This window comes from Rhamphochromis sp. 'chilingali' (genome assembly GCF_963969265.1).
Source record: "Rhamphochromis sp. 'chilingali' genome assembly, chromosome: 9".
NCBI lineage: Eukaryota > Metazoa > Chordata > Actinopteri > Cichliformes > Cichlidae > Rhamphochromis > Rhamphochromis sp. 'chilingali'.
Window position 1 is genome coordinate 36,272,867 of NC_137936.1, and position 11,070 is coordinate 36,283,936.

Genomic DNA, 11,070 nt, shown 5'->3' on the forward strand with positions numbered 1-11,070 from the left:
AGTAAATCCCAAAAGGTTGATTCTGTCCATCTGGACGTTTAACCTTTTGGGGCAGATTCTCAAATTGCATTAATAGCAATATGGTTGTCTCACGGACAATAACCATATCCAACTTCTTACAGTTTTTCTCAGTCGCTTTGGTGCATTTCTCACAACAGAATTAAACATTGCACAACAGTTAGTTCAACCACCACAACATGTAGTCGTTTTGGCACAACCCTGTGGCGGTTTCACGTTCACTGCGTCCAAAGGCAAATGCCTTTGGACATGAAGCAGTTGAGTGAGTACAAATATCTAAAGAATGGTCACGTTTGACTTCCTATTCATCACTATCTCCTTTCTTTCATCATGAATGTCACAATTATTCATACTTGTACCGGCTGAATAGTCATTGTCCTTACAACTAATAGTCTTCATTGCATTGCTTGTGTCAGTGCACTCAAAATTGCTGAACAGCTTGTCAAACGATTCATACACCCATTTTGAAAACCCTATTTTGGAGGAGTTCCCATGAAAATCTCCATAAACTACATGTCTCAGGTGAACCTTATCTCACACTAATGAAAATTGGTGTGTGTCACTCCTACTTGCAACCAATGAAAAGCCTCTCCTACCCAGTCACAGGTGAACCGCGGCACAGCATCCCCCACTCCACAAGTACATATATACTGCAATGTAAACCAACAGACAGGATTGGCATGAGGTGCATACTGAATCTACAAAACAGCAGAACATGGAACGTCAGCCTCGTGGAAGAGGAGTGAGGATCGGTGGAGGACGAGGACAAAACCGGGTGAGAAGAGGCCAACCACATAGACACGTTCCTGACGAAATCAGGGCAACACTTGTGGATCATGTGATAAACCATGGCCTCACAATGGCCGAGGCTGGTCGAAGGGTGCAGCCAAATGTTGGGAGAACTACTGTAAGTTCTATCATCCAGACATTTCGTCGGGAAAACAGGTGAGCACACCGTAATCTAGTTACAGTATGCAGCACAAACTAATTTGCTCTGCACTTTCATAGTCATACAGGAGACTTGCATTAGGACATGACCTTACAGATCCTTACACATAGACGTACTGTAACTGAAGCGCAGACTTGGCCCAGGTGTGGCATAGTGTGCTGTGGTACAATACAGTAATGCTGTAAAGAAAGGAGTTTTGAATGATAGTCCTGTGACAATCACTGTAAGCATGTTTGCGCTTACATGTGTGTGTTTTCCCATCTGCATCTCAAAAAGGACTGCCAGACAACCTAGAGGAGGTGGAAGAGGTCGACTTATGACTCCGCAGCAAGAGGAAAGAATTTGTGCAATGGTGGCTGCAAACAACGCTTTGAGACTGAGAGAAATACAAAGAACTGTCGTAAACGATGACACCATCTTCGGAAATATTCAGTCAATATCAATTTCCACCATAGACAGAGTCCTCAGACGGAATGAAATGTCCATGAAGCAATTGTACAGAGTGCCATTTGAACGGAACAGTGATCGAGTGAAGGAGCTCCGTCACCAGTATGTACAGGTAACACATGTTCGCATATGTACCTCTGTTCACTGTAACAGTTTAGGCCATGTACTCAACCTACATTTATGCATGTTACTGTAATCCTATGTACAATTCCAACTGTACAATCTGTTCTGCCAAATGCACCATTACAGACCTGTCTGATTCTCATCCTTTGTAAAGCATATCCTGGAGTTGGAGGCCAGGGAACCCCTGCACATGTTTGTATATCTTGACGAAGCGGGATTCAATCTCGCAAAAGGCAGACGGCGTGGACGGAATCACATTGGTGAAAGAGCCACCATTGATGTCCCAGGCCAACGAGGAGGGAATATTACAATGTGTGCCGCAATCTCAGAGAATGGTGTTCACACCCATATTCCTCGTATTGGTGCATACAATTCACAACACCTGTTGGCTTTTCTGGATGCTCTTCATAGGGACCTGATCCCACAAAATGGAAGGGATGATCCTGGTGACAATCGGACAATGTATGTAGTGGTTTGGGATAATGTAAGCTTCCATCACTCTGCTGTAGTCAGGCAGTGGTTTGCAGCACACGACAGGATGCTTATGGAGTTTCTTCCTCCTTACAGTCCATTCCTGAATCCAATTGAGGAGTTTTTCTCTTCCTGGAGGTGGAAGGTATATGACAGGCATCCACATACCCAAATGACCCTGCTAGCAGCTATGGATGCAGCTTGTGATGACATCACAGCAGAGTCCTGCAGAGGGTGGATTCGACACTCCAGAAGATACTTTCCCCGATGCATCGATAGAGCTGACATACGCTGTGATGTTGATGCAAATATGTGGGCAGACAGACGGGAGCGTCTAGATATCAATGATTGATATGCAGCAGTGTCTGTTTTTCAGTTTGTTTTTTTTGAGTCGTAACTACTGCAGTGAGGTTTACTGTCTAGGTGAGTTTGTTTGCTGTAAAATGTTTGATTTACTGTATTTCCCCAGTTTGCACAATGCTGTGAACAGTTTCAATTAAATATTATCAAGAGTGCATATGGAGTGTCTTGATTGTCCTTTACAATTTATGGTTTTCAACATGCCATGCATGCGGTCCGGACTTGACATGTCATTGGGAAGCACCTACAAAGACATCCGTCACAATGGGAACATGTTCAGACCATGTGATTTTGTGACCAAAGGTGCTGGTCTAATGACTTGTAATTGTGACAGCCCTGACACTTTGTTTGGTATCAGTACTTGCTTTTGATGAATGTATTGTCTGTTTTGCTCAAGGGATTTGTTGTTGATGCATTGACAACTTATTTTGGACACCTGACTTTTCTTTTTGATGGAGTGACTCACTTTTGCAAGTTATCCACCATGTTTTGCAGTTTGCACTAATTGTTTTGAGAAGTGCCTTAGTAGTGGTGGAGAGTTCAATTCTGTTGTGAGAAATGCACCAAAGCGACTGAGAAAAACTGTAATAGCAATGAACTGGTCTGCATTGGTGCATCATATCTTTATTCTCTTCCCCCTCCTGCCCCCCCCCCCCCCCCCCCCCTCTTTCTTAAATAGATAACTATCATATCTGATATCATATCTCACAGTACAATAATATTGAATGGGTTGCATTGTTGTATTTTGTCATGTTTCTCAGGTCTTTGTCTGAATTTCTACGAACATTATTGCTAAGGATTGTCTTATTGCATTGGAGTCACACTGGGTTAAATATGTACACTTGGGTTTTAAGGGGTATTTATTATTTTCTTCTTTTTTTTTTTTCTTTTTTTTTTTTGGGTTGTATGGAAGCCCCAAACGCAATTTCATTGTTCTTGACAATGACAATAAATAAATACTACTACTACTACTAGCATTAATATTCACAGTGTTACATGAACAGACAGGACATACAGGAGCCTTTTTAAATATTGTGTTTCATTTAATTAGTAAAAACTTCAAACTGTGATTGTTGTCACGTACAGAGTATGAAACATGATTTTTTTTTTAAAGCACCAGATTGTCACTGCCATCATTTCAACCCACCATTAAGCTGAAAAACCAGCAGATTCTTCGCCTACGTGTAACAGCTCCCACAGAAAAACTGTCCACTGGTGAACATGGCAGAGACAGTCTGTGTTGGATGCAGTTTCATTGCATTCCTTCAGTCATGTAAGAAGATTAGACAACAGAAAATATATTAATCAAACTTGGTGAAGACATAGAGAGTTAGGAAATTACAGTTTTGGTGCAGACCCAGAACACTTTCTTCAAAACTACCAGTTTGGGTATTGGTCTTGGTGGAAGATACACTTTCTAAGTATCTTTGGAACTTAATGGCAAATAACAAAAATGAAGTATCTACCTGCCAGCAGCAATCAAATCAAAGAAGAAGATGATGCCAGTGCTGTGTCTGTGCAACAGAAACGCACAAGACTTCCATGTTTGCATAAAATCTCAGAGTAAGGTGTAGCCAAGTTTAAACAGCTCTATATTACTGATGAAGCAGTAAAGGAATCTATTTATTTAAACTTGCAGGTGGTTAGACAGAAAACTGGGCTAAATAAAAATGATTTTATTAAGAAGGCAATCACACACCACTTAATTCATTCAAACAGACATGGGTTGATGAGCTAGCTATGAAACGTGATAGTTGTCACATGTACAGTAACATAATGAAACTTATAATCAGCCCTGAGCAACAAAACTATGCCCACCCAACACCCAAAGGCTCATTGGGCTCACAGTGTCTATACGCAAAAATCCAAGCCACACAACGTAGAAAATAGCAAATAGGGCAGAGAAAGCTTTTTGAAGAGCCTGTTAAGAGCTCAACGCATTCTCTAATTATAGATCTCACTTGTTGTCTTTTGAAGAGAACTGTAAATGGGAGCACGCCAAAGTTTCAGATTACTACAAGTCTCATAAAAAATGAGGAAAAACAGCCCATGGCAGACCACTTTACAGGAGTATGAGAGCTTTTTTTACATCCCCTATCATTTCACTTAAGTGTAAGACATAAAGTATTAATGAAGAGTGAGAAGAAAAGGAACACTTCACTTAAAGACCTTACACCAGTAAGAGACCATGTGTCAAATGAGAGGGGAGAGAAATACCCCTGAAAGTGTCAAAAGACCGCCACGTAGAACACATCTGAGGATTTAGATAGATAGATAGATAGATAGATAGATAGATAGATAGATAGATAGATAGATAGATAGATAGATAGATAGATAGATAGATAGATAGATAGATAGATAGATAGATAGATAGATAGATAGATAGATAGATAGATAGATATTTCATCATTTTGCCCTCAGTTCATAGTGGGCTCTGTAAGTTTATATGACTGCGAACACAGTCTTGTAGGAGTGTGTGACAGTGTGAACTATCGCATGTTGTGGCCTTTGTTCTTCCACTCACACTCCTTCTGGAATAAGAAAATAAAGCGATGAAGGTCAGTTGGAGAGCAGACTGCCAAATATAGCCGCTGTGTTCATGTGAGGGCCAGACTCTCCAGAACGACAAGCCCAGCTCTGACCATGCCCTGTAATTGAGGAGAAAATAAGGACAGAAATTATATGTTTATTTTTGACAACAATTTTAATCTTCTGTGCTCTCCTTCAGAAAACGAGACGCCCACAAAAAGGCACTGAGATTCTGTCTTACTCGAGACTCAGAGTTGAGTTTTTGACTTTTTTAACCAGTGAACAAAATCTGTCAAATGAACATGGCCTGTCGTGTAGGGAAGCCTCAGTAGAAGAAATTTAAATTCAATCAAAACTAAGCTACTACTGACATGTATATTTATTCCCCATTTATAACACAGTTATTGTACTGTAAACACCGCAAATATCATTACTTTAACCTTCATTTAGGCCTGCTTAGACCCACAGATTCCACTCTATTTAAATCCTAATGTTTTTATAATAATAATCTGTAAAAAGCCCTTCATTCACTCTTGGGCTCATGTTATGATCCATAAATGTACAGTTTTGTACAGTTTTTAATTTATGCTCAATTTTCCTTAATTTAACACATTTACATAATGTGTATGAATTTTTATCTTTATATTGTTATGCAATGAAAAGAATCAGCTGAAGAGTTGAGTCTGGCAGGTTTGTGATAATATAATAATTTGGATATAATGGAAACCAATAGAATTAACCTCTTAACAAATAGTAATTTATAGTTTATGTTTTGTGAATCTAAATGGAGTCTAACATGCAAAGAGACTGCTCCAGTCAGTGTAAAAGCAGTTTGGGAGCAAACTTGTTTTAAGCTGGCACACTTAAAACAACTTGAAAAATTTATCCAACAGCCCATTTTTTAACTAACAGTTTTCCTCTGTTAACATAATATTTGAAATACATTTTTTAGGCAAGACATATTTCTTACATATTTCTGGATTTTCCACTTTTTTCTTAATCTTAATCTTTTATTTCTTCCCCTGTTTCCCACTTTAAGGAAACAGTCTTCTTCTTTTTGGTCTTTTTTTTTTTAAACTAAGCGTTTTAATTCATTTTATTTGATGTGATAATCTTTTCTTTATTTTATTTAATGACTGGATCCTTTTCTTCTTCGCATGCCTCTGTAGTTTAACCTCTTTAACCATCACAGTTAATGTCTGAAAAGGCAGTTAAATGCGTTTAAGAATATTGGAAACAGAGAGAGGGTTGAAACCAGAATAATAAAATCTCTGATAGAAACCACAGACTCGGTCAACTCATTTTTTTTTCTTCTTTTTAAATTTATGTGGCAGAGGCTACACGTTCTTTTGTTATTTTGCTCTCTCGGAGAAGAAGCAGAAGAGAAAGCTTAAGTCGTTTCGCACTTTTTATTTGCAGTTTTGCAGTTTAGTGTCTAACACAGCCAGCTTATAACTGAGGGCGTGCGTGAGCGTCTCTATAGACGAGTCCATCCAGATAATTCTCTGAGGGGATGTCAAATGTAGTCGTTTCCTTCAGACTCCACTGGACTAATCCCAGTGGAAAAAATAATGCCAGTGAAATTGAAATAATGTCCACACTGTGATTGATGACTAACCCATTCATGCATTTATATTGAAAAAAAAAAAAAGATTCGACACTCTCGTTTGGGGAGGTGGGATGTCCTGATTTTAGCCACCAATCTCCGTCCATTTTCCCTCGGCTCTGGGTTTTTATTGCTTCTTAGCGAGTCTTCAAAGAGCCCATAGCCTATAATTAGGGGGCGGGACCCGAGTGCCTCAAAACACTTCCCCGCGTTAGAGCCCAACTTCTTCCAAACTGTCCCGGGACTCTGAGCTGCGCTGCTCCCACTCCCCTCAGCTTCCTAAGGATTTTGTTTCTCAGGGATGGCCGCATCTATTCTGGAGGTAGGGAATGTAATTGTAAGTAGCTTTTCATTTTTCTCCTTCTTCTTAATACAAACTTTTGATGGTGGAATATTTATAAGAAAGTCGTGCAGTTACTAAGGAAGAAACTTCCAGTAGTTTCAGGTCGTCTCATAGGTTATTATACATAGTGAGAGAGAAAAAAATAAGAGTGATAAAAGAGATTTAAATATACTAAAGGCTAAGCTGCTGAAAGTGCCTTGAAATATTTCTATTCACACCGAGCCTATATTTGCACAAATTTGGCGTTTCCTAAGATGTGATTGCTCATTATCTGGGAACTGTCAGAGGTGCAAGACATGAAGATAACAGGTCCTGTAAGGGCAGCAGGCTAGTTCATCTTAAAGGATGTCACGACTTTTTATTACTTACAAAACAGAGGAAAATCTGCATGAAGAAGGGAGTTCAACCAGAGTGTGTTGTGAGAGAAAGTGAATGAACTGAGAGTGAGTCAGATTTATATCTAAAAGTTAGCAGAATATTTGATTTTTAACCACGAATATTAAAAGTTACATGCTGTAGTTACAGATGTGTCACAGCTGGTTTGATAGTTGACACCTCAGCGCACAGTTTAAACAGAAATACAGGAATATAAGCTGATGTTTTATTAGTTATATCCATGTGTAAACTGTGCATCCAGCAGAAAGTCTCTGAAATGTTCTGCTGTAGCGTTAGGTACTTGCCACGTGGGAACCTAACATAAATCAAATTAAATTCTTGTGACATGTTTGAGTCAAATATATAATCTGATGTAATCGGTTCAGTTCAAAAATGGTACATTTTTTGCTTTGTAGATAATAAGATCACGACCGAGAACAATAGCTCGTTGCCATGATGGCAGTTAGATGACCTGGTACATATTTAAATCGTCTGTATGAGGAGAACTGTAAATTCAGGTGGATTTTTGTATTTTTCAAGCAAACATAAATGTTAAATTAATTTAAGCTGGTCGAAAGCAGTTTGGACAAAACTAAAAGTGAGGGAGTTCCTCCTTTGCTGAGCACAGCTGAAACTTTACAAACACAAACATCCACTGCTTAAAATTGCCGTGACCACTTAGAAAACAGAGAGAGGAGGAAAAGCCAGCGGTGGTTGTCACACATACGTTTTTTATTAGAGTTGACACTGACAGAAGCGGCAGCAGCAAGCAGCCATTTCCTGCAGAAAGTCTAATTTTCTCCCGTGTCTCCTCCTCCCCAGGAAGACGCACGCTATGGCTCCAGTCCTCTGGCTATGTTAACAGCTACCTGCAACAAGTTTGGCAGCACCAGCCCTGTCAGGGATTCAGCTACACCCGGTAAGACTGCCAGCACCTCTCCAGTAAAGAAGCCCTACAACATGACCTCTGACCTTCAGACAGCCAAGAACGGGCGGACCACAGACAGCAGTGGCCTGGCAGACTCCTACACTGGCTCCTTCACTTCAGCTGGAGGAGGAGGAGGTGGCGGGCTGCTTACACCCACTGGAAGTCCCCCTCCTTCAGCCGGAGGCTACACTACAGAATATAACCCTTTCTCTCACTCCTTCCAGACTTCGGTCTCACAGGACCCGTCTCTTTTAGTGTCCAAGGCCCATGCTACAGCCGATTGTCTCACCAGTGTGTATACTTCGCTGGATATGACACACCCCTATGGCTCGTGGTATAAGGCTGGTATCCACCCTGGCATAACTGCTGCTCCAGCTAATGCTACATCTTCCTGGTGGGATGTCCATCCCAACTCCAACTGGCTGTCAGCAACCCAGCCCCAAGCAGATGGAGGTCTGCAGGCCTCCCTGCAGCCTGTGGCACCACAGGCATCCCTTAGCCCACAGCTGCCCAGTTACAGCACCGATTTTACACCACTTAACCCAGCTCCTTACCCCTCCGTGGGACTGGGCTCCTCCTCACATCTCCTCCAACCTTCCCAGCACATGCTGCCCCAGGACATGTACAAGCCCAAACCTGTGCCAAGTGCAGGGCTAATTGAGAATCCCATGGGCCTAAAGCCTGCTAGGGGATCAGGGGGCTACAGCGGAGGGGCTACACCCACCCGGTCTTCATGCGACTGCCCCAACTGCCAGGAGCTGGAGAGGCTGGGAGCCTCTGCTGCATCCCTGAGGAAGAAACCAGTGCACAGCTGCCACATCCCGGGCTGTGGGAAAGTCTACGGCAAGGCCTCCCACCTGAAAGCCCACCTGCGCTGGCACACCGGCGAACGGCCCTTTGTTTGCAACTGGCTGTTCTGCGGGAAACGTTTCACCCGCTCTGATGAACTGGAGAGGCATGTGCGCACCCACACGCGGGAGAAGAAGTTCACCTGTCTACTGTGCAACAAGCGTTTCACACGCAGCGACCACCTCTCAAAGCATCAGAAGACCCACGCAGATTCTGCAATGCAGGGCAAAGCTGTAGCTGTGGAGGGAGACGCAGATTCTCGGAGCGAAGAGACCACAGAGCTCAACTCCAGCGCTGTACCTACCAATCCTGTCGCTGACCAAATCACCAACGGAGATGAGAAGACTGGCACGCCTAACGGGGTGGAGAACAGCAGTGGATTGTTGGAGATCTGACTTGATGAAGTCTTGAAATTTTAGAGGTGTTTTCTTTTCTTCTTTTTGTTTTTTTTTAAATAGGAAAAAAACTCACCTTACAAACACAAAACTGTATTTTATTTCAAGACATACAAAGGAGACAGTGTTTGAAAAGACTTGATATGATACAGGACTGATAAAGGTAGAAATCACTTCTGGACCACACACACACACAAGCATAAATATGACCAACCCTGCAAACATATAGCGATCCTCAAATGTATGCAGACACACATGCACAAATATGAGCGACCGAGACATAAATGAACACAATATGCACATGTGAACAGGAATAACTATGAGCAAATGTGCAAACATCCATAATGCATGCATGCAGGGGGATACACAAAAGTACGTCTGCTCGGAAACACATACAAGTAAACATGCTCGTGCACAAATTTTGTAGCCTACACACATTTTCTGCCTTTCAAATGAGACAAACCACTGGGGAAATTTAATCTGCAAAAGCAGAAGGAAAAGAGCTCTGAAGCCGCAAAAGGAAAGTAGTTTTAAAACGAGACTTATGGTCAGGATGATGGAGTCGATGAAGCATTGCATGCCTAGAGAAAAATCTGATTTACAGCTGTACTTTGATACTTATTCATTATTCTTGAAACAATCAATGGACAATCTACACTTACAGCTTTTTGTTGCCAAAGACACTCTGTTGTACAAGGTATTGCATTTCACCTTTGTTTGCTGTTTGCTTCTTACCATGTCTAATTTAATTTCATATTTACTTTAATAATCTAATTTATGTCTTAAATTATACACATGAAAGATTATCTTGCACCTGCAGGAAATACCTGAAGAAAAAAAAGAATGCAAGATGGTTGAAGCCGGCCAAAAAGAAAATGAAATACATTAAATTAAGACTGTTTTTTCTTATTTATTAGCTATAAGGAAGAGTTTGGGGGTTGTTTTAAAAGTTTTATTTATAAACCTTGAAGTTAAATGTGCGTGTAAACTAATTCTTATATAATCTTTTAATTGTGAAGTCTTCCATACCTGGCAAAATAATGATCAATAAGGGCTTTCTTCCTTGTTTGTGCATACTATATATTGACAACAGTATATAGATATGTATATAGGTGTGTTATTTTTTTATGCATTTTCTATGTTTTGTATAACTTTCCACAAGAAATGATGTCTAGAACGCTTTGGTTACAACAACAAAGAACGTAAAGTAAAAGCTTAATTTTTTTTGATTATTAATTTTGTTATTTAGGCAGAACTGAAGTCCTGGTGTTTGCTGACTTGTTGTGAAATGAGTGTAAAAGATACTGTAAATAGCGATGAAGCATGGTACACATGTTGTAAGGTTTATGGTGTGGAATAATGACAATTTTGGTGCTTTTAAGAGTAAAAAAAAATTTGAAAGAGAATTTTTTTGTGTTGTTCCTACACAAAATCCTTCAGAGAGGAAGCTTTAACATGAAGACAGAAATAATGAGAAGCAATTCTTCCATGAGCCTTCACTTTATCATTTTATCACACTTTATCCCCTTCTCTCGCCTCACTTCACATCATTCTTTTCATATCTTACTGTATTTCCACCTCAGCCTGGCTAACCAAATACTTTCATTATCTTTTGCAGCACAAACAAAGCTGTTCACTGAATTGGAGTCTTAACTCCACACAATGACCCCCTTTCAG

General features: G+C 40.7%; 1 protein-coding gene across 2 annotated transcripts; it reads left to right on the top strand.

The window, feature by feature from the left end:
* Positions 1 to 6,713: 6,713 nt before the first annotated feature.
* Positions 6,714 to 10,793, top strand: sp7 (Sp7 transcription factor). 2 transcript variants are annotated; one of them, XM_080891398.1, is made up of 2 exons: positions 6,714 to 6,840; positions 8,044 to 10,793. In XM_080891398.1, exons 1-2 carry the CDS (start codon positions 6,805 to 6,807, stop codon positions 9,391 to 9,393), a joined length of 1,386 nt encoding a protein of 461 aa, XP_080747524.1. In that variant the 5' UTR covers positions 6,714 to 6,804; the 3' UTR covers positions 9,394 to 10,793. The 2 variants fall into 2 exon arrangements, with proteins under 2 accessions (XP_080747524.1, XP_080747525.1); XM_080891399.1 differs by having other exon boundaries at positions 6,743 to 6,825.
* The last annotated feature ends 277 nt before the right edge of the window (positions 10,794 to 11,070 follow it).